Source organism: Clinocottus analis, unplaced genomic scaffold, assembly GCF_023055335.1.
Source record: "Clinocottus analis isolate CAN_PGR_092001 unplaced genomic scaffold, fCliAna1.0.p SCAF_14, whole genome shotgun sequence".
In the NCBI taxonomy this organism is placed as follows: domain Eukaryota; kingdom Metazoa; phylum Chordata; class Actinopteri; order Perciformes; family Cottidae; genus Clinocottus; species Clinocottus analis.
Window position 1 is genome coordinate 10,810,218 of NW_027175865.1, and position 23,700 is coordinate 10,833,917.

Consider the following 23,700-nt stretch of genomic DNA (forward strand, 5'->3'; position numbering starts at 1 on the left):
CACGTATGTTGCACATAAGGAATTTTGCTCAGTGATTGGTGCGTGTCAATTATCAGTGCAATAGTATAGGACATAATTAAAACATTTAAAATTCTACGTTTTACTTTAGTTTCTTCTTTACTACATTTCTCTTACAGTACTGGTTATATTATTTTTTTGGCGGGCATATGATTACCAGACCAATCGGTTGGAGGTTTTCTAAACCGTTTTAAATGAATCTTTATTTAGGAATATGCATCATGTGCATAGTATTAACTAATAATTTTTGATTTGAAAATAATTAACAGGAGACAGAACACAGAACACAGGAGACCTCAACAAAACAGGGTCACAATTATTAGGTGATAATGCAGGTTATGGACAGACATTTACACGTGGGGTTGTCTGATGAAAACAAAGAATCAAGTAGGTGAAAGAGAAGAAATACAAGTAAATTAACTAAGATTCTTAACTCTTATTAAAATAAGATGTGCCGAGTGGCAGAGTGAAAATGTTAGTTCTTCACTGCAAGATTTAGTTCTACTTTGCATGGGAGGCAAGGGACTAGTCACAACCAAAGTTTGGAAAAGACACAATTGTCCTCACCAAAACGGAAAAATCATTTTGCACAACGTATTTCAAAACGTATTAATATTATTATCTATCCTTTGCTCGTCGCCCAGAAGAGAAAAAAAAAAACACATTTCCACGTTTTCCAATGCGCCTTCGAGCCTCCGAGACAAGATGCAGTCATTTGATTGGTGAAAATCTGCTGAAAAGTATGAAGCTGCAGATGAACGATTCCTCAACTGCTGCAGCAAACTGAATAAAGTAGATATACTTTCAGGAAGTAGATCAAGTCCAAACTTAACTACTGCTGCTAGTTATGTGGCAGCTCATGAGACAGTGAAGCGTCCGCTAGTAAAAACATATCCATCCTCCGTTTGCGGTGATCTAAAAGTCCAGCGTAGTGACGCTCACTGTACACGGAGCAAAAAAAATATGAGTTTTAAATTGGAAACCCTCACCCAACGACATTAAATATTGATAGGAAAAGAGTTTGATAGTTATAACAGGTAAAATAGCAATACAATGTCAATGATCTTTATTCTTGTTCTATAAGCTGTCCCTAAAAATGCTGAGACCAAACCTACGCCCTCGATGGGAGATAAACACAGCTGACATATTCAGTATATCTCACCAGGCTCTTTCAGCTCCAAACAGGTTCAGTAAGTCAACCTTCCTACCTGATGACGTATAACAGACTCGCAAAACTACATGCCATCTGTTTTTGTTAACTTCCAAAGGCCTTCAGCTCTCTCGTCCTGTTATGGCTTTATAGTTTTGCGCTCGTAAAGAAGCTACACGCAACTTCTAGTGAACATTTTCGTATTCCAATTGAAGTTGTTGGAATAACTGATGAACTTATGATACACGAAGTGTTTATTTTTTATTTTTTATATGTACTTATTTTTTATATGCAGCTAATTTGAGCAGCGGGAATGGAGGAGCAGGGGGCGGTGTCGCGTGAGGCCGAGCCGGCAGATGGTGCGCAGGGCGGAGCGCCGCTGTTACACTGCACAGGTGCTTGTTGTCATGGAGGAGCAAAGATGGCGGTCCTGGCCTATAGCCTGGGCAAACGAGAAATAAATCACCATTTCACCATCAAAAATGCCAAACTGATATCACTGGTACTCGTCATTTTACTCCTCGTCTTTCACACAGCTTCGCGGTACTATGGAGGTAAGTGGTCTCCCGTTTCTTCTTCGAGTGCTGTTGCTAGAGCAACCAGCTACCGCTAACGTGAGCTAGCTGTAGCTGTTAGCTGTTCGTGTCCCTTCGCGGGCTGATACAGCGTCGTTATCCGGTTGTGCTTTTAAAACGTAAGACATAACATCACTGGTGGCGAGCCTCTTACAATGTAGATACCTATACGGTTGGATATGTTGACTACGTTCACCGACGGTTCCCTAACTGCACAAACTTAAATCGGCTTTGTGCGGCTAGCTTAGCTGAAGCTAACGCTTCGTTTAGCTGTGTTTGTGTGCTCCTGTCAGGACACGCTTGGTTGATGCAGGGGAGGTTGTTGCAACTATCAATTGACATAAAGAGGGTTTTAGTAGTCTATTAGGAGTCTTTAGATATAAGTCTAATGTTTTCGCTCACTGATATTGCACAGGTGCAGTAATGTGGCGTAATACAGCACCAACAAACTCTAGTTATAGTGCTTCTGAGCAGTGTTGTAGCAGCCCGCTTCCTGCCTCGGGTGTTTAACAAGTTTGTTTTGGCTTGTTGCTAAATCAAGAGGCACACTGATTTGTGGGTGTAACGTCAACACGATGCATCGCATTCTCCCGCACCCAAAACTACTATCAATGACAGCGATCGCACAATCCCAGAGTTTAAATATTATGAAATATTAGAATGGTCTCCCATCTTCGACTGGACTGACTATTTATGAGGAAGAACATCATATATCTGTCTGCAGGACAAAGCAGCTGCTTTGTCCACGTATCTCGTCAGTTGCTGATAGCTCCATTCGTTTTGCACAAATAAATAGCTGGAGAGATTTGGAGTTGAGCAACATTTTTGCTTTGTGTTGAACTGTATGGCCCCGAGCAGAGTCCGGTTTTGTTTTCTACTCTTTGGACAGCACTGCATGAAAAGCAAGGCTACTAGACAGCAGGTTTCAGTCACAGTAAAACTGTGTGAAAGCAAGAGCAAAATCTTTTTTGTTTGGTCTTACTGATTGGGTTTCTGTGTCTTGCCTCCAGGCGGAGACTCTTGTGAACGGCTGCTGTCCAGAGGACGTTACTTGGGGGAGAACGTATGGCAGCCCTATGGCTGCATGATGCACAAATACAAAAGCATGTAAGTCACAGTAATTGTGCATGGTACAGTAAGTTTGAAACAAAGATGAACGAAGAAGGGTGTACCAGTGATAGATTACGTGTGTCTGATTGTCTGTAAGGGTGCATGGGTAATACAATTGCTTTTGACAAGGATAGAAAAGGCAATAAACCATCTCCAGTTGTTGGGACTTTTGATTTTCAGTTTCCTTTTTTCGTCTTACAGTGAAGCCAAAACCTGCCTTGCTGAAAAGCGAGTGGCCTTTGTGGGTGATTCACGAATCAGGCAGCTCTTTTACTCCTTCATCAAAATTATCGACCCTGAGCGAAGAGAAGATGGAAACAAGGTAATTATGGGAAGAAGTGCCATGTAAACCCAGTTTTTTTCTTTGGAAATTGTTCAGCAGAGGTAGCGAGAGTTGTGATGTACGTACGACATAAAGATCTACAGATGTGAAGCACACCTGTGTACAAATACAGTGCAGACGTTAAGAACTAATCCTCTATTTACGGCCTGCTCATGTGTCCTAAATAGTCTTTAACCAGAAGGTGGCTGATGAAAATGAGTGTTTATACAAATCTGCTTTTTTTTTTCATCAATTTTATATAGCCATTAAGATTCCAACCAAGTAGTATACAGACGGGAACAGCTGTAGGCTGGGCTGCTAATACACTTTCTCAAATCGATGATGACCAATTGAGAATTGCCTCAAACATTTTACGACAAGGAAAAGCTTAAACTAGAATGATAATCTACTAATTGCAGATGTTAGGAGCAACTCACTGCCATTTACATAAATCTGAAATCCCCCATAATTTGTAATTGATGTTACTTGCTTCTCTAAACACTTCAACTTTAACTTATGGCCTTTAATGTGAGAAATAGCCCCAGTGATCTTTACTTCACAATGATTTAATTGAGGCTTCCAGTTATATAATATACACCTGCAGGCAACCCTGAAATAAGTAGCATTGAGAAAATGTACTGTAACAATAAATGCAAGATAATATGAAATGGTTTGCACAAAAATCCTCAACAAAAAATGCACTAGAATGCACTGCAATCATGCAGAAGCTGTAACTATTTTTGGTCTAATCTCAAGCAGGGAAAAAAGAGGAACGCTGTTTGCCTAACAGACTTTCTCTCTGTCTGTCCGCATGTAATGTCTGAAGCACGAGGATATTTCTTTTGAAGTTGACAGTTCCTCTGTCAATGTGGTAAGTTATTTATGGATATGGTTTTTATCTCCTTTTCTCAGTCTGTAAAAACATGCTCTGATAAAACAGCTACATACTTTTTGTGTGTAGGACTTTCTGTGGTATCCAGAGGCAAATAACTCAATGAAGGAGCGCTTGATATTATGGGCACACGTGAGTATAAACGTTAAGTTCTGCTGTTAACAAGTAAGGAGCATTATTAATAGAGGAAGTTTCATAAACTTGACATTGTCTCGTGATTAGGAGATGGAATTACGTTTGTAATTGTAATTTATCTCGTGTGGTGCAGGAAGATTCAGCAAAGCCAGATGTTGTCATCCTTGGAGCTGCAACAGTAAGCTGTATAAATTAGTTTTTAGCAATGCTTGCTCATTTTATGACACAGGGTTAGCTGAGTTTTGTCAATGGTAATCATCTATGAATCTGTTTTCTACAGTGGTCCATCAAGTTGCACAGTGGCAGCAGCGAGACGCTGCAGCAGTACAAAGTCAACCTGACAGCCATTGCTGTGCACCTGGAGAAGCTGGCTGACCATGGAGAGGTCTATTGGGTTCTGCAAGGTAAACTCCGCTCCAAGTTGATCATGACCATTGCATTTGCATTTATGTCAAACTGCTTTACCATTAGAACAACTTGATGATTCAAAGTATTGTTTACATTATATAAAGGTTGAGGGCTTCAGGATATTTTAGGCGCTACAGTGTCATCACTAAATCCTAATTTCCATGCAGTACATAATTGGGGTTTTTCACATGAGATTTTAGGATTTAGTGAATATCAACTTCTCATTTATGCACAGTCTAAACCCATTTTCTACCTCTTCACACTGCACAAAACACCATCACACCTCTGTCTCAATAGAGCCAGTTAATGAGGAGGTGTTGAGTGAGAACAGGAAAATGATCACCAATCAACAGCTGGATCTGTACAATGAGGTGGCGGCTGACGTGCTTAACGGCAGCAAGCGTAACGGCAGGTCCCGGGTCAAGCTGCTGGCTGCGTCCCGCCAGGCTGCACTGGAAACTATCGGCCAGTCAGATGACGGCTTGCACCTGCCTCAGAGCACCAGGAATGTGGTAGGCAGGATTTCTGTTAATTTAAGATTATTTGTTGGCTATCATGTTATTTGATTCAACGGTTTAGTTTGCAGCACAGTCCTTGCATTTTATCTTAGAATATTACTCCTATCTGTTCATCTAGACTATATGTAGTGTTTTACTACTCAAGCTCGGTCTTGGTCTCAAGACCACCTTTTGAAAGTCTCGTCTCACAATCGACCATATTTCTACCCTCGGACAAAGATGACCCAGGTATTTCAATATTGGACAATCCCACAACTGCAAAGATATCAGTAAATTGCCTGTTCATTGTCGTATTTATTTTTTAAGATTATCATTTTGATTGCTCATAAAAAACAATGAATATTCCCACACATAAAATTCAGTTCTGCGATGCATTTTTTTATATTTTATTAAGACATTTCTTGTGGTACACTTACAAATACACACATTGTATACATGGCAATTAAATATGTGAATCTTTATTTCATTCATGTTGGTGATTTTATAAGAATGTGGATCTTTTAGAAAAATTTGACGAATGCCTCTGGTTACATATTTTTAACAATATTATTATGTGTATTGCTAAGACCTCCACAACAGTTCCTAACCTAAACATTCTGTGGTTAACGTAAACATTCTGCTGAAGAGAAGAACCACATATGGTCTTGTTACCGAGGCACACAAGCGTGAATAACATATATCGTCTTGTTATCAAGTAAGACACACAACACAAGTCACATATAGAAAAGTACTATCACAGTGGAGATTGGCCATTACAGTGTATTTAGTCAAGACTATTTAGTCCAACGTTAAACCAACTTCATTCATTTGCTTTGCCATTGTCTCTAAAACAGATGCATTTGAGTTTGCCAGTAAATACACTAATTCATGTGCAGGGTTGTCTGGTTCTGACTGTAACAGTAATATTGAAATATCACCAATGCAACAAGTATTACAAAATATATTATTTTGGGGGTGCACATTTTGCTGTTTGTTGTCCATACATTTTATGGTATAAAGTAGTTCAATTAGCTTCATCTTGACAGCTAATTACACTATTAAAATGCTTCTTACACATCTATAATACAGATCCAATAATATAAAATATGGAAATTCTGCTATATATTATATACTTAAGTTTTGTTGATAACAATTTTGTAGCTTTACTTTAGATTGAGCTATAATAGGAGTTTATATAGGGAGTTGTTGGTATTTTTGTTCTGAAGTAAAGAATAACTTTAAATCACTCACCACTACCACTCTGTGTGACCCTCTTGTTAGGGAGCCATGGTCCTCATGAACTCTCTGTGCAACAAGCTACTCAGGCCCATTGACGGATCCTGCTGCCAGACGTTACCACCCCCAAACATCCTGCAGAAACTCTCGGCATGTTTCTTCGTGGGCTCGGCCCTGGTTTTTCTGGTCTTCCACGTCCTCGGCAACAACCGTCACCGCCGACTTGTGCCTCCAGACGTAGAGAGCCTCGAAGAGAAGAAGCCAGCGACCGCAGCTGCCCCTCTGGGTCCGAAGGCGCTGTTCCAGGCCCTCTGCCGAATGGGCATCATCATGAGCTATTTTTACCTTTGTGACAGAGCAGACGTGTTCATGAAAGAGCAGAAGTTCTACACTCACTCAACATTCTTCATCCCTCTTATCTACATATTTGTCCTAGGAGTGTTCTACAATGAGAACAGCAAGGAGGTGAGATGGCACCAAACTTTAAACTGCGTGTAATAATATGAAAATGACATCCGTGAGTTCTTAAGATAGAAACGTATAGTATTGTCCATGCTGTTTGTGAAGATGCACCAAGTTTAATGATTACATCTGTTTAACAATTATTTTTTTTATTTAATTAATAAATGTATTTTATGTTTATTTTACGTTATTGTCTTTATCAAACAGACCAAATTACTCAACCGTGAGCAAACAGACGAGTGGAAAGGCTGGATGCAGTTAGTTATCCTTATCTATCACATATCTGGAGCCAGTGCTGTGAGTCCCACAGGAATCATGTCATAAACCATACATTTGAAAGAAATCTGCTTTGAAGCACTGTACATTTACATTTTATGTAAATGCATCTAACTTTTTTCTGTCTTCCAGTTCATTCCAGTGTACATGCATGTGCGAGTGCTGGTGGCAGCGTACCTTTTTCAGACTGGCTATGGACACTTTTCTTTTTTCTGGCTTAAAGGAGACTTTGGATTGTATAGAGTATGCCAGGTGAGGATACAGTCAGGTGTACCTTAACCAAGATCATGCAATCAGTCTTTATCGTAGTAACCTATCGTTACTTATTTTACATAAAGGACATATAGGCGTAGTTTGGATTTTTTCAAGTGGTGCTGTGCTTTGGATTGGGATAGCAGTAAAACATATTTTAGCCACTAAGTGTGAACTATATTTGGAATGTTTTTTTTTTTTTTACTGTTATAACATCCATTGCAGACTGTCCATTTTAAGGGTGAAAAAGCATTTAATTTAATCTTCAGGAGCTTGACTTCAGTTACTAATGTGTTTGCACTCAGATTGAAAACAAATGTAGTTATTTAGTTTGGACTATCATTGGTGTTTTGCTATTATTGATTGAGTTTATGTCTTTGTTTTTATCTTTGTCTCACACCAGGTACTTTTCCGTCTAAACTTCCTGGTCTTGGTGCTGTGTGTCGTAATGGACAGACCCTACCAGTTCTATTATTTTGTCCCATTGGTCACCTTCTGGTTTGTTGTCATCTACTCCACGCTGGCCATGTGGCCTCAGATCCTTCAGAAGAAGGCAAACAGTAGGTGTCAGATTTGATGCAATTTAAAAAAGAAACTGTTGCTTCAATTGTTTTACTCGCATGTGCCATATAGTTGGAAAAAGTCCTGGACTGTATGAGTCCATATACAAAATTAGTTCTACACAATAATTGTGATACCTGTCATAAATGTTAGCAGAGTTGCATTTTAAAAAACCTTTCACCAATGGCTGTCTTGTTTTCCGTACAGGTAGTGGCTTGTGGCACCTTGGGGTGTTGACAAAGTTACTGGGCGTCTTGCTCTTCATCTGCATCTTTGCCTTTTCCCAGGTCGGTGAATTGAAAATATGTAATCCGACCAGTCAGTATTGCAACCTCACTTTAATTTGTGGTTCGTAAAACTTTAAATTAAAAATTAAATTACATTCGATATGAATTTCATCTGAACTTCTTCAGTAGTTAAGTCTTTGCAAGAGAAGAATTTGACAGAAAATGTAACATACTTTCAATTACAAGATTGTTTCCGATAACGTTCATGATTTTTAGCCTAAATGTAGCTATATAGCCAAATATGCATAATGTACAGTATAATATCCAACTTTTTACTCCCTACCCGTGATTCATATTTAGTGTTTTTGCTGCAGGGTTTCTTTGAGCAAATCTTCTCCGTTTGGCCCATCTCCACACTCTTTGAGCTGAACGGAAGCGTCCACGAGTGGTGGTTCAGATGGAAGCTGGACCGATTTGTAAGTCAAATGTGTTCCTCTCCAGTTGCACCCCATTTAAGTAGTCAGTCTTTGCCACATATAACATTTCAAATAATGTGTTAATGCAGAGTACATCAGAAGCTTTTAAGGTGAGACCAAATCATCCGCACTGTGTAAAAATAGTTTTATTGTGGTAATGGCTCTTTTGCAGGCGGTGGTACACGGCATGTTATTTGCCTTCATCTATCTGGTCCTTCAGAAGCGCCAGGTGCTGTCGGAGAGCAAAGGAGAGGTGCTCTTCTCTGCCAAGATTTCCAACCTGCTCCTCTTCCTCTCTGTCGTCTCCTTCATAGTAAGACTTTTCACACTTGGGTTTCTGCCAGTACTGGGATTTAGCCTTATTATTTCAAATTGCTGTCATCTTTTAGGTCCTTTTTCCAAATCTTATTTTAGGTATGTCTTGAGAAAGTTCTTGTTTGTATAACAAAGGTCTGCAGAATGTAACAAAGCTATTAGTGAAGTGACAATCTATTCACCCCACATGGGTGACATACAGTGTAGCACTGGGGCAGATCTCTTTTTGTTAGGGATTACATTAAAGGTGCTATAGACAAGATTGGGAGGATTTCTATTGCCTCTCAACATGGCGATGGCTGAGCTAGCGGTGCTAACAATTAGGTAAATGTGCCAACCGTTTTTACCTGAGGGTGGACGCTATGCTTCTGCAACAATATTAGCAGCTGTAACCGCCATATGAGAGCAGTGCAGAGCAGCTGCGGTGAGCAAGCCACCAGTGGGGAACAATAACATGCACAAACATTAACTAAAGGATGCACGTCTGACCCAGCTATCAACAAAACATGAAAAGGTCAGATAACAGAACACACAGGGTCAGCGACTTTATCCTCTATTCAGTTGAACATTATTTATTGCAATTCGATGCTGTATGAATATGAATCCCGTATTTCTGTTTTGGTCAAGGTATAATCTAAAATGACCCACCTCCTTGTCTCTGTTGCAGATGAAGATTAAAACATGCTAAATTATAATTTTCCCTGTGTCTCCAGACATACTCAATATGGGCCAGCAGCTGCAAAACCAAAACAGAGTGCAACGAGATGCATCCTTACATCTCTGTGGTCCAGGTATTCATTTATTTTGGTTGTTTTGTAGTTGACACCTATTGGTTTTAGGAGTTGCCCTGAGATGTCATAATCTTAATCACATGACAGGATAATGTGAGTGTAACAACAAGTGAGTTGCCTTTTGTTATTGCTGAAAATCAAACTGTGTACTATCACATGAAGCCAGTCCCCACCCAAAACCTCTGGTATGTGCAATAAGTCAGTTCAAACAGCTAATTTTCCATAATAATTAGTCAAGATTGCACATTTTACACCTCATATATGACTTAAGATATTTGTTTATTGGTCTCGCAGTGGGGAAATTGCATAACTGCCAATCACTCTATCTCGAGCGTTAAAGACTCATTGACTTCAACCTGCTACTTAAAATGATACGAATCTCATTAGTCCTCTCTCTTGTCCTCAGATTTTGGCCTTCATTCTCATCAGAAACATTCCTGGCTACGCTCGGTCTATATATAGCTCATTCTTTGCATGGTTTGGAAAGATCTCCTTGGAGGTAAGACATGACCTGGCAGTAAAGTTGTGATGATGTATGAAAAGCTTGGTTCATGTAGTTTTACATACAAATCTATCACAAAGGGCTTTGCAAAAGGTACCATAAAACAATAAGAGAAATCAGTAATTTAGTTAAGATGACGTTACAGTAATAAAATGTGGTTGGAAGCAACATAAATCAAAAACTAGCCCTTAGCAGGTCTGCGTCCTATGGTCTGTGTCCACCTGCAGGCAAAAACATACTATATTTGTTCTGTTAAATATGCTTTGTCTCCCCCAGCTGTTCATATGTCAGTACCACATCTGGCTGGCAGCAGACACCAAGGGAATTTTGGTCTTGATCCCAGGAAACCCTTCACTTAACATCATGGTCAGCACCTTCATCTTTGTTTGTGTGGCTCATGAGATTTCCCTCATCACCAATGATCTGGCCCAGGTGGTCATCCCCAAAGACAGCGTGGCCCTTCTGAAAAGACTGGGGGCCGTCGGGCTGCTCAGTCTAGTTATATTACTGCTGGCCAGGGGCAGCCAGCCAACACCCGGTGCCTGATGGACACCTCTTGATGGGGGGAAGGTGGGAGGGACGGGGGGAGCACAACAGACCTGCCAAGCCCCTGCTGAGGTTGAGGTGAGGTCCATAAGGGCCAGATCCCAGCCAGAAGCAGACCCAGTGTTATAGCTTACTGGGGGCCACGGGAGACAACCTCGACTGTGTTGAGTGACAACACAGGGACCTGTGGAAGAACGATGTCTCTCTGCCGGCCATGTTTGAGCAGTGTCTGTACTATTTGACTGCTGTGAAAGTCGCACACTGAATAAAAGAAAAATGCTAAAAAAAAAATTAAAAAAGCAGTTGCTCCTTTCAGGGCAAAGTGCAAATTGCAGAGAAAGAAAACAAAACGCTCAAAACGTTTACATTATCTGGATTCAATAGAAGAGCAGAGAAGACATTTGGAGATTTGGAATGTTGCGTACAACAAAAAAAGGTTCTCATTTTAAGACCTCATGCTTGCTGTTGATATTTGCAGCTTTGCTTCTATTTAGCCAACCACTAATAAGAAGTTTATTTTGTCACATACAGAACTTCCTATCATAACCTCACTCTGGAAGGTATCAATAGGCACACACCGTCCACAGGGCAGTGACAGTTAAAGGTGTTTTCACTCAGGATCCATAATCTACATATTCAGATATCTCAAATAAAAAAGAAATCAACTGTGCTGCATTTTACTATCAATTTCCTTTTGTACAGAATTTCTGGGGACTATACAATAGTGTAGATATCTAAATGTGCAAAATATGGACCAACAACTGGCTCGGATGATCTGAAACCTGTCGAGACAAAAAATGAAAATTTGGAGTGCAATTGTTGAAAAGTTGGATTACCCCTTGACATATTTTTGCTAATGTTTTTGTGAGTGATTTTAGAAATGTTTGCCTTGTGCTGAAAGGTACCGTGGTCACCTGCTGTAGCGCTGAAATTATATGTGATTTGTACAGTATTTAATGATTTAAATTAAGCTTATATTTTATACAAGTTTTTTCCGGGGGTTTTTGTTTAATTTTGTACTTTGCGCTCATGACTGCTGTTTGTGAAGGAAGTATTACATGGATCATTTTGTACCCATCCCAGCATCTCATAGATGATCACTTGCCTCAGAGACGCATTGCGGAGGTCGAGCCTTCAGTCTCACACTTGTCTGTCCTATAAACTCACTTCCTAGTCCGTGTATATTTGTATGACAGAGTGAGAGACTTTATTTTATACAACAACAATTTCATGGTGATTTAAAAACAGGCCTCACGAGCTCTGGTGAAAAATGCACTGGCTTGCACATATTATTGTACAATAGGAATAACCGCTAAATATACATCCTCAAGGAATGAAAAAGTGATTTCTTAGATTTAAATGCCTTTGAACGTGTGGCTTCTCTCGGTGGCTTACACGTACTGCAAATCTGTGATGTAGCCTGGAGGCACTCTGCATCAGGGCTAGCTTAATTTTTTAAACCAATTACTACGTGATGCGCTGAATGAGCTGCGAGGACGCATAACTGTCACTTAAATATTGTATATTTTGTCAGCTGACACATAGTCAGTCTCTTTGCCTATGTATATCCTCACAGACATTTAAGAAATATTAGCACTTTCATTTTAAGACCTGCATTTTCTTTTAATCTTTGTATTAAAATACAATGTTTAACAAGGTATCAGTGCCGATACTTTCTGTACTTTAGCACATTTCTATGAGGTAAATGTTTTGTCACGATCACTTGGCAAATGTATATTGTAAGGTCGAAGCTACATCGCTTTTGAATTTAACATGCATTTCATTCACCATGGGATAGTAAAAGATTTCTGTCAATTGTTTTTAAACATTTATGTAGCTGCTGATTTAAAGAAATACATAATGAATTAATTTCTTCTTTACAGTGGAACGATTTGATCGTCTGACTGTCATATGACTAATGATGTGCGACCTCGTTTGTGTTCTCTAAACACGAGCAAAGTCAATTTGTAATTTCTATAACCAGGCATCACCTCATTGTATTGATGAAAATGGCATTTACAAGTTGCAATTTCCGTTAATATGTGAAGTTTACTGATCTGTTTTTTTTTTTTTGTCTATTACTGATCAACAGCTATACATTTGGTAATTGTTCCAGACTAAATAGATCTTTTTGGTCACATAAGAGCAACAACTATTTATACCCTCATTGAAATATGTTACATGTACATTTTTTTGTGATGTCTTAAAAATGTGAAATGTATCCATATTATTTATAAATGCATTTATTCTGTTGTACATAGTTAATAAATACCTTCATAAAATTTGCTTTTGGGGTTTCTTTTTTGGACAAATATACCTTTCATGTCATTCAAGCATGATTATTTTTGGGACAAAGATACTCAGTGAAAATTATTTATTCTGAAAGAATTTGTTATCGTGTGACAATACATATGATTAATAACACATGACAACTAAAATATTTCAATGTAAAACTCCCTTTTCCTCTAAGGTCCATTGTGCAAAGCAAGTAGAAATCCAAACAGTTTTTACATTTACAAATATTTCAAAATATTCTAATATGTTTTTATAGTCAGCTAAGCTCCTTTGATCTCTTTTACACACACTCTTCAAGGTGTAAATGCATATGAATGATACATCTTTGTAAAGACACATTTGAAGCATGCAGATTGGCACAAGTGTTAGAAAAAACAAAGATATAGATATGAAATTTAAGTCAGCGCCAACACCCGTCGTTTCTGGTCACAGATCCAGTGCTTCGGCCACCTTTCTCTCCTCAGGAATACCATTTACCTACAAGAAGAAAACAATTATATTTAACCTTATTGACATGTACTTGCAGTGAAGTTTTGATAAGCTGTCAGTCCTTTTTAAGCAGAAGAGATGAGCTGAAATAACTTAATTAAAACAAAAACATGAATCAGCATGAATTATCTCAACATTACTTCAAAAACAGACTGCAACACCTACCTCCAGCCTTCGAAATGTTGACATGACATAACTATCTCCTTTGTTAGCAGTGAACAGAGAGAGTAGCAGGTTAGTGCTTGAACAGTCATGCAGCTGAACACCATGTACACAGGAGGGCGATCACGCACCAACACCGGAGCTGCAGGTGCTAAAACGCCACTCGACAAGAAGTTATGCTCTTGTGCCTGATTTCATGTGGAGCCGTACCAAAATGATTGGCTCTCAATAATCTTTGTCCAATTGAATAAGGTCTGGATGCCTGTTTCTTTACAGAGATGTACGTCAGGTCAGATGGAGGTTATAAACAAAAACTATGACTTCAAAATGTAGTATTGTCTATGTAGAGTCATCTTATTTAATATGAAAGTATGTCAGAACACTCCCATCATATCTAGTCGTAGCGTAAATCTTGTTCTGACATCTGCTCCTGTAACTGCAGCCTGTGCACGCTTCTATATTTAATCAGTAAACACACAATGCACATTCAGGGAGCTCGACTACTATAGAGTTGTTGAAGGTTGCACTAACCTGATGGCCGTTGCTGTGGTATCGTAATCTGGTTTTGTAGATTCCTGAAATTATTAGCAAAGATATTATAGTAAACAGACAGAGTCTTTAGTATCATGTGTTGTACTTATATTGGAAAAAAATTCTAAGTTTAAAGCCCATTAGGAAAAATCATGGGACAGCTTGAACCTCTTAAGCTGTCGCCGTATTTATTTTTCTAAAAGACTGGCTGGCTTCATGCAGCTTTAGCTGTGAACACGGTTCTGTTAGAAGCACTGGAAACAATAATGGCATTGTTTTTACTTATATTTCCCCTATATATTGACGCCTATAAGCCATACATCTGCGGGCCGGCTAATGAGCATGTGTGCATTTCACGTGCACACAAATGTCTGTTTCACGTGCTGTGGAGTTCCCTCCCGCCACCATAACAAAATCTCAGAACTCACGTCTGTGTCTGCATGAGGGGCATGCTGGTGGTCTCGTAGTTGTCTGGGTGAATGGGTGGCACCACCTCGCCGCTGACTGGGTTGAAGACAGGCAGGGTGGAGAGGGGCCAGGAGATCTCCCGGTTCTTAGACATGCTCCGCAGCTCCTTGGTGGACTTCTGGATTGAGCCGTGATGAACCAGCTGGATGCTGCAGAGGGGAGAGGCAGTCGAGACAACATGTGTTGCAGCCTGGGTTTCCATGGTTGGTGGTGTTATTTAGTCTGACCGGAAACACACTTAATATATTTGAATATGAATTCAACTCTTATCAGCTATGGTGAGCTCTGAACTCAATTCATGCGTGCACAACACCAATGTAACCTCCACCCTTACCTTTCCCCGACTTCCTTACCGATCCCTCTGACTTCCTAACCTCGTCTGACTTAAAGTGTGAGTTCTTAGTCTTCAATGTGTATGTGTTTTAAACAATGTGTTACTGCTACAACTTGAATACATCTGGCCATTGAGTTTTTGAGCAGCCCATTGGATGAATGGATGTCAACACACAGATGAGCACATGAATGGTTATGAGAAAGCCGTCAATGACAACATAGATGGGAAAACTGCAAATCAAAGAGAGGGGGGGAAGGGACAAAACAGATCCAAAAGAAAAAAAAGTAAAAACACAGGAGGTAAAACACTTACTCTGGTGTTTGCATGTTTCTTTTTTCCCTAGAAACAAAACAAAATGGATGAATTAAATACTAATATTAATAGTTAAAGAGACATCTACACACAGGTGAATGGATTGTTGGGTAAAGACAATGGAAATGGTGATGGGGAGTGGAACATTGAGCGAACAAGAGGGGCACGTCTCTCCCAGCCTGTAAATGATAGAGAATGATGAAAGGATTTATCGTGGCTGTGCTTCAAAACATCAAGATGTACGTGGCGGAATTAACAAAAAGCTGTGACGGGCATTCATGAGGAACATAATATAAATGGACCGTACAACTAGATGGTAATGGCAAGCTGCAATTCCAGTCCAGATTGTTGCTGTTCTCTAAATATCCTGCACTGTCCATCCTGTCTCCCATTTGGTTCTCAAGTACTTAAGTTATAGTTTCTGTACTTTCCAAAAATGTTTGTTTGGGCATCTGGTGTAATATTTGCAAGAAAAATACAAGACCAAGAAACACTTACACCCCTTCCCGTCGGCAGCACATAGTGTAGCCGAGGATGAAGAAGAGGACTAGTGCCACGGCAGAGGGAACAGCGAGTGTGATCAGGAAATCTGAAAAGTAGTTCCGGCCCATCAGAGTCTCAGAGGGGGGGTTGTATTCCCCAAATTCAGGCAGGATCCCGTTCCCCGGGTCGGAACGGGTAATGTACACCGGGGCCACTTTGTTGATGTCAACCTGAAGAAATAGGTTGTGGTTAATTCAGCATTTTAAAAATAACATGTTTGATTTATTGACAGCGTGAAAGTGAAAAACATTTGCTGGTGGAGCACAAAGAAAAGTGGTGCACGTGTTCAACATCAAAGCAAATTTAAATTCAGTGAACTTTGTACAAGACAACCCTCACCAGAGAGATCTTGCACCAATCAATGTGAAACTGAGCTCTGAACTTCTTGTCGCAGCTGATGGAGGGCTCCATTTCCTGGCTGCAGCGCAGCTGGTTATGCGGGCTTTCCACCTCTCGCAGGCACGACGAGAAGGGAACATCGGCACCAACCATCACATACACTCTGGGGAGAGGAGGAGGCAGTGGAACGCGAGGCATGAGGGATGAGAAGAGAAGAACGAGCCTCCTTTCACATGTTTACACTGACGCTTGGTATAGTCGAATCATTTTCTCCTCCTCTGACTACATGCTTTCATCTTCCAGAACGTCAGCATGAATCTCTGGTGTACAACTTATGGCAGTTTGTGTGGGCTATTCCCTTCTGAACTAGTCCGGCTGACAGTATCTGTCAGTGCTGACGGCCAAGTGAACTCATCTAATTCACAGCGAACTGAGGATCCCCAGGGCCTCAATTAAATAAAATGTCAGCATGATGTGAGTGGGCTGAAAATATAAGCAATTTGTTTGATTGAGAGAGAGGTGAAGAGGTGGAGAGAACCTTTAAGGCTGGTAAACACCATGCTTATTGAGTATGAGTCATTAAGAGGAATTATATCTAAATCATTAAATTAAATCAGATTTAGCTGTAACTGGATCATCGTTGTGTTTTTACAGCCGTTGCAATACAAGTCCAGCCAAACTGTCAAAATCCTCACCCTTCCTTGAGGTTGTTGATGGGCAGCGGCACACGGCCGCCGCGGTCCAGCGCCGAGGTGATGTTTATGGCGTTGAGGCGCTCGGGCTGCCATATGTTCTTCACCGCTCCCAGGAAGTCTCCCAGCACCTCGCTGGCCAGCATCTCTTCCACGTTCATGTTTCGGATGTAAAACTCTGCCTGGTAGGGCAGAGGGTACTCTGTGCCAAGGGACGAAGAAGAGAAAAAGGTAAATGAATGAAGGAATGAATGAATTAATGAATGAAGGAATGAAGAAGAAGAAGTCCTTTGCACCCTTCAAGTACTGAATGTGCCCTCGGGATTTAATCAGGGAAGTTTGATGTACGTTTGCTCTGAGCTCTCACGCTGGCACTTCTTACCTTCTGTGCCCATGATGTTTACGACCAAGTTGTGCCGTGCCGTCTCGAACGTGCGTCTGTTATAGGCAGTAATCTGCAACACATAGGGGTGAAAGTTTAAGCTCAGATCAGTGCAGCTTATATGGCAGCAGCCCTATGGACAAGGCTGAGCTAGATACACTATGCGGGCTATGTGCCCAACTGAGACGCCGTGAAGAGGGTGCGTCGCTGCGAACGCTAAGCCTTCTGGGAATTTCCACAGTAGCTTATGGGGGGGGCAAAGAAAACATAAAAACATAATGAAATGTAATTGTGAAGACTACCACTAAATGCATACAAATCAGCTGTGCTGAGTGAAATTAATTTATATGTTACTGCTCCATTACCTTTATGTGTGCCTACAAATATGCAACGCTGTCTTCCATTTTATTTTATTTTAACGCTTTAATGTTGCGCAACACTTGGCCTTTCCTTGCTATATTAAACACATTGCCTTCATCTTTCTTCTCTTCCCTTTGAAAGTGGTCCAGCCACCCACCTCTATGACAGCCGGCTTGCCAACATGCTCTGCGGTGGGGGAGCCATAGAGCACTCCGTCGCTGTGCTGGGTCCGCTGGATGTAGCGCAGCCAGCCTGGCCGGTCAGGAAAGCCCATCAGGTTGGTGTTGAAAGTGATCGGGTCACTGCTGGCATCACCTGCAGACGGAGCTGTTTAATGAGGGTTGGCCCAGTGATCTCTTACGGTTCAGAACCAATTTACTGATGTACATTTAGAGCCATTAGCTGCATAGTGGATGTGTTGCCAACAGCAGCTGAGCATTTTTCTGCGAGTGAAATTTGATGAATGGACAATGGGCGCCGCATTTATACAATGACCGCGCCAACATCGTTACTGTTGAATGTTAGTCATTTAGGTAATCAGAAATGTCAACAATTTTAATCAGTGCAGAACGTTCACATGTGCTGGTGTTATACCTGCTTTGGGGTAAGGAGGAAACTCTCCTTTGAAGTGCTCTCTCTCCAAAACATGGACAAACAGCACTCCTGCAGATGGGTAGACGTTACGATCCGCATGTGATCTTGACAAGATTGTGACCACTGAAACACAGATCGTTAGGGGGGAAAAAAGAACAAAATTAGCTCCTATCAGCACAACGTTTTCAATTTTGCCTGTGTGTTGGGTATCATTAACGATCTGACAACAGCACTTATTAGAGAAGAGAAGGCGTTAATAAAGCAAACATTTGTTACAAGCACCTGCTAACCTACTTCACGCTTTGCAAAGCAATACCACTCACAATAATAGATTGGTCTATCTTTCTTTCTTTCACTTTCCCTTGAATGTAAATGTGTTAATGAGACGGTACAGAGTTGTTTCCATGCCCTCCTCCCACTCTGTCACTATTAGGCTCTTTGTTTACCACCACTCCATTTCAAACACAACATTTAGTCTTCATGTGAAGGTCATCGCTAACAAAATGGCAGCCCGTTTGCAAAAGTTTACACAACGTAAGACTGGATTGGATTTGCATCTCTCTCTCTCTGTCTCTGTCTGTGTGTGTGTGTGTGTGTGTGTGTGTGTGTGTGGGCACTCAGTTTTTAATCACCATGAGAGACTGCGTGTACGTGGAGTGAACTCTTCTGGCCTGCAGACATATAACTCGAGACACATTAAGCATTCGCCATGCGAAAGCTGTGTGTGTGTGCCTTCCCGCGAGCAAAATGTCGCACCATTTTTTATCTCCTGCTTGTTCTTCTGATTAGCATCCATTAAACCTATTTAACCTGATATGTATTCAGTATCATGACGTACAGCGTCTCTCTTTGACTGTACTGTGATCCCGCTCCTTGAACAGACGCTGATTTCCAAGGGGAGTCTCCGCTGAACAGAGTAATGAAGCAGGATTTTCATTTTAATCCGTGTCCATTAAAGAGGAAGCGAGTATGTGATCTTTGGTTGTTAAGCGTTATCTATTACTAGGGTGCACAAAGGGGTTATAGAAGATTAGGTGACACAGTAAGCTGCAGATTACTAAGGAAGTCCACATCTACAAGGCTCAATTGACGAACTGCAATCTAAGGGAGCTGATGAGCTAAAGGAAGTGTTATAAAACGGTCCTGTGTGCATGTTAAACTGAGCTACATCTGTGGCCACAAAAAGAGACTCTGAACTGGCCATATGTCAGATATCCCCAAGGGCACCGTCACAGCTAGATACAATCAATAGAATTTAGCGGCCACTGAATGTGGTGTTACTTATAGAAACCTGAGGTTATTATATCCACCGCATCGCTTCCAAAAGCAGATTAAGGGAGCCGCCTGAGCATGACTAATCCATGCCGTGGCTTCTCTCAGCCTCTGCAACTGCACTCATGACATGAGGATCTAGGTTTTTCAGACACTGAGAATGAAACCTCATGCAGGTTCAACACACCAGTGGCGCCCTCGGTGATGACTTGAGTCGGTCTGCAAATCTCACTCTGAATGCGCTTGCTCGTTTTCTATTACCCGACACGTTGGGCCTCATCAATTCTTCATCGCACAAAGGACCTCAGTCCCACACTCCTGGTCAAGGTCAAGCGCTGAATTGTTCTGTCCCGCTCAGAGACCAACTGGTTGTGGTATAAACAATTGTGGAGCGTCCACAGATGAAACAAACAATGGTACCCAGATGGCTTGGTCTCAGCTAATGGTCTGAGGAATAGGAAATGACCTATGGGATTTAAAATGTGTTTTGGCCTATCAACATTAAAGCTTTGATTCGAAAGCAAGTGTTTAGGCCTAACACGCGCTCCTGGCAGCCTTATGTTAGCCGTCTCCCCCTCACCTTAAAATGCAGTCCCTTCCATTCAGACAGCAGCCAGTGAAGGTAAAGATCACTAACTAAGCTGCTAATAGCATCAGATCTGCTTATTTGCGGCGGGCTGACTTTCTGCCAGGCCTTCTCGAGATGATAGACTGCAACGCTGCTACAGTACATAATATGTGACCAATTAAAGTTAATACTAGACCCTCCATGGAAGACTAACAAATGTAGAGATAGGCTTGTGCATGCGGATACACACGACAAGCTACACTTTCATGAGAAGTGGGCTCACATACAAACTAGCATTCAAGTATTATCTATACACATAGTCATAAATAAACGGACACACTTGGATTGCTCAGTAGATCCCTGGCAGGCCTTGGGCGGAGGGGGAAATGCCTAACCAGATTTTATGCTGGGTTGACCTTCGACTGTCTGAAATCTCAGGAGTGATGCCTTAAAATAATAAACCACCCTCGTCACTCTAATGGCTCTAGCTAACAGAAGCCTCGAGCTAGCTGAGGCAGAAGCAAGGGAGGGATCTCCTTTAGAGCTCTGTGTGTGCATGCTGTCTGGGTCAGGAGGATGCATGCGCTTCTTTGCTGTTTAGCGGGGAAAGCACCGGCAACAAGGATTGCTACTGTCTGGACTGCAGCTTTGGTATTCCACCACGGATGAGTCTGGACCCTGTTGTTCTATACGCAGACCCGGAAGTGAAAGTAGTCGGTGTCACAACAAGCAGAAGGCTGTAGTTCAGGACGAGTGGACATGAAACAGACAGCAGAGTTCTAGTTCTCTATAAAGGTAAGTCAATCACTCTTTTGTCCAAACCGATTGTTTGCGACACAGCGTTGACTCAGTGCCAGAAAGTGCCAGCATCATGTTAAATAGAAGATATAGAGCTTGGTCTCACAGATAATGAGTTAGGACAAATTCCACTTTTAGCTAGGACAAAGTTAAGACATAGTTTAAATCCGGTAAACCATGTAAGTGGGCCACGTCTGTGGGACAGCAGACAAGTGAAAACCATAATGCCAGTATTAATGCAGAATCAGCTGAGCAGGTCACTGTGTTATGAGAGGGGGAGGGGACAGCAGGTCAACACATGAAGTGCACCACTGCACACACCCACTCACCATCTCTGTTTAGGGCTGCTCTCTGCTTCGAGCCCATGGATCGCTCAATATGGGCATTTCTCTCATGAAACGCGGTGTGTTTGACATCATAGGCATGCACAATGTAGACTATTGGATCAATGAATACAAGAATGAATGGAACAAGTTCTGAGCTATATATTTGACGTGTTGCTAGTTTATTAGGTACCAGCTAAATCTAATACAGTTTAGTTTTAGTTGGTAATAATACAGCTAAAATACCAGCTTTGGCTGGTAATATATACATCATTTATTATCATTATTTGTATTCTAATGCATCAGCTGTAATACACATGTTGTCATAGTTTTTAAGTACATCCAAGCTCAGACATTGAATTCTGAGTTAATACTTAAGAAAAAGCAGTGGCAAACAGAAAAGTTAAGTTGAGCCTAAATGAACTAAAGTGTATGTTATAGAAACTGAGAGCTTCTTAAATGTGAGGATTTATGTTTTTCTTTGTCTAAGACGACCGTAAACTTCATATCTTTTGGTTTTGGACATGGGCATCTTTTCTTGGGCTGTGGGAAAAGATAATGGGCATTTATTGAAAATGTAAGATTCTGACATGTTATAGACCAAACAAATAATGGAATAATCAAGAAAACAATAAACAGAATAACTGGTGATTAGAGTAATTGTTAATTGTACCCCTACATCAAAGCATGGACGTGCTCAGACATGAGTATTTAAATTCCTGCTGTATTTCTAAAGTGATAGGAGGCTGATTGTCTTTAATTGTTAATGGATGTTACAATGATGACTAACTTACACCACAACTCTAACATGACAACCTGTATGAAGGTAGGAGTTATATTGCAATCCTGTTGCATCATATATTTTTTTATGCGTGCATCTAATGTACCTGTAACTGAAGACACACACGTCGTGTGTCACGTCACCAGAGAGGTAAACAAACCATGGCCACTGTGGTGAACTGAGCTACAAACTAGCATTAGCTACTTAATTGGGCATTCATAGCACACCTGCTGGGCGACGTGTGAACACAGAAAAGAGGACGTGTGCTGTTTTCTCATAGGCAACGTCGCGTTAATTAAAAACTGGATGAATGTAGAAAACACAGCTAGCAAGACGACGTCTATGACGGTATTGTGTTCACGGACAGCACACAACACACAACGTTTCACGTTGAACTCCACTCGTGTAGCGGTGCAGATGATTACTGTTAGCCATGTTTTCCGCGTCTCCTCCTCAGCTTCTCGGAAAAAAAGGAGCCAAGTAGCTCCACAGCAACATGCTAACCAGCAGGCTAACCAGCACGCATAGCTTTTACGCATCAAAAGACAAACGCCCGGATCTTTCCCCCGGATCGTTTTTAATCGATACGTACCCGTAGCGAGCCGCAGCGCGACCGCTGCAGCGGACATGGTGCATCTCATCCTCGTAAATCTTGCATTAAAAATTATGTTTTATCTCATCGCCACTGGGTTTGACAGCCATGATGATAATAAGCATCCTGCAGAATTCCTTCCTTCCTCCGCCTCCCTCCTTCGCTGGGAACCGCACGACTTCTCATTGGCTGAACATCTGGATGGAAAAAGATGGTCGTCTCGTATAAAAACGTATAAAAAAAGAAAAAAAGGGCAAACACACGGTATGATTCAGAATAGGAGCGATACGCCTACATAATGTGCTTCTGTTGGATGGTGCTCGAGTTAAACGGTGATTTTATTATCAAACACAACAAGTCACTGCTACTTTTCTGTTGACGCCTTTGTTATTTCTGATCTAGGATAACACGTCGTGTCATTGTCACATTGTAATTCTCTAAGAGCATGTTTCTATCGTTGGCTAAATGCACACATTTACTATCGAGGCTTCTTTGAGACCGTTCAGTCTACATCCGCTTGATGATTTGTTGATATTGGCTCTAAAATTTGCATCACGAGTAAAGTGAAGACAGATGCAGCATATTTCTCACACGCACGTGGCCTATGCACAAACCCATAACCTCACAAGAGCATGACCTCTGAAGCCACTGCAGCTGTTAGGACAGAGACATGTTTTGAGAAGTCTACTCCAATCTGTCCAGACCCCCTGCAGAGACAGTCTTAGCAGACAGATGGCCATGTTTTGGCCCTTTGGCACAAGGCAGGCATGCTAAAAGGCTGTGAGACCCTTAAACCCCTCGTGCTGCCTTGATGTCAGCTAGAGCTAAGAGAGCACTTTGATCCTGCAGAAAAGAGTCATAATTCCGTCTGACGGGCTGATACGGCTCTTGTTTGATAAAGGCGTATTTGAAACTGGATTCATGGCTTACTCTGTGGTGATAAACACGTTGCCATCCAACCTCTGAGCTCTGCAGTGCAAGGCAGTTATGTTCTCTCACCCTCCCTTTTATCCCCTTAAGATTATTTTTAGGTTGCTTAGCAACATCTTCACGTAGCCAATGATTGGCCTGCGTATGAGTGTATCACAACAATCACTGTATGGCAATGCATGCG

General features: G+C 41.2%; 3 protein-coding genes across 8 annotated transcripts in view; 2 read left to right on the forward strand and 1 right to left on the reverse strand.

Annotated features, from left to right (window-relative positions):
* Positions 1-1,442: 1,442 nt before the first annotated feature.
* casd1 (CAS1 domain containing 1) lies at positions 1,443-12,842 on the forward strand. 3 transcript variants are annotated; one of them, XM_068575977.1, is made up of 18 exons: positions 1,443-1,563; positions 2,754-2,850; positions 3,055-3,175; positions 4,002-4,046; positions 4,137-4,199; positions 4,336-4,380; positions 4,483-4,606; positions 4,908-5,122; positions 6,389-6,808; positions 7,013-7,102; positions 7,214-7,333; positions 7,737-7,893; positions 8,102-8,181; positions 8,496-8,597; positions 8,770-8,910; positions 9,626-9,703; positions 10,110-10,202; positions 10,482-12,842. In XM_068575977.1, the coding sequence occupies exons 1-18, from the start codon at positions 1,482-1,484 to the stop codon at positions 10,749-10,751; spliced, it is 2,343 nt and encodes a 780-aa protein (XP_068432078.1). In that variant the 5' UTR covers positions 1,443-1,481; the 3' UTR covers positions 10,752-12,842. The 3 variants fall into 3 exon arrangements, with proteins under 3 accessions (XP_068432078.1, XP_068432077.1, XP_068432079.1); XM_068575976.1 differs by having other exon boundaries at positions 1,558-1,722; XM_068575978.1 differs by lacking the exon at positions 1,443-1,563 and adding an exon at positions 1,771-1,862.
* Positions 12,843-13,012: 170 nt separating this feature from the next.
* Positions 13,013-22,786, reverse strand: sgce (sarcoglycan, epsilon). 4 transcript variants are annotated; one of them, XM_068575979.1, is made up of 13 exons: positions 22,587-22,786; positions 21,220-21,327; positions 18,253-18,375; positions 17,816-17,973; positions 17,299-17,371; positions 16,920-17,118; positions 16,225-16,387; positions 15,841-16,055; positions 15,343-15,369; positions 14,657-14,845; positions 14,229-14,272; positions 13,701-13,738; positions 13,013-13,523 (listed from the first exon to the last, which is right to left on the reverse strand). In XM_068575979.1, exons 1-13 carry the CDS (start codon positions 22,633-22,635, stop codon positions 13,473-13,475), a joined length of 1,437 nt encoding a protein of 478 aa, XP_068432080.1. In that variant the 5' UTR covers positions 22,636-22,786; the 3' UTR covers positions 13,013-13,472. The 4 variants fall into 4 exon arrangements, with proteins under 4 accessions (XP_068432080.1, XP_068432084.1, XP_068432082.1 ...); XM_068575983.1 differs by lacking the exon at positions 21,220-21,327 and having other exon boundaries at positions 13,015-13,523; positions 22,587-22,782; XM_068575981.1 differs by lacking the exon at positions 13,701-13,738 and having other exon boundaries at positions 13,015-13,523; positions 22,587-22,782.
* Positions 22,309-23,700, forward strand: part of ppp1r9a (protein phosphatase 1, regulatory subunit 9A) — a 49,820-nt gene continuing 48,428 nt past the window's right edge. The window contains exon 1 of the mRNA XM_068575974.1: positions 22,309-22,342. The gene's annotated coding sequence lies outside the window, so the exon portion shown is untranslated. The remainder of the gene's footprint in view (positions 22,343-23,700) is intronic.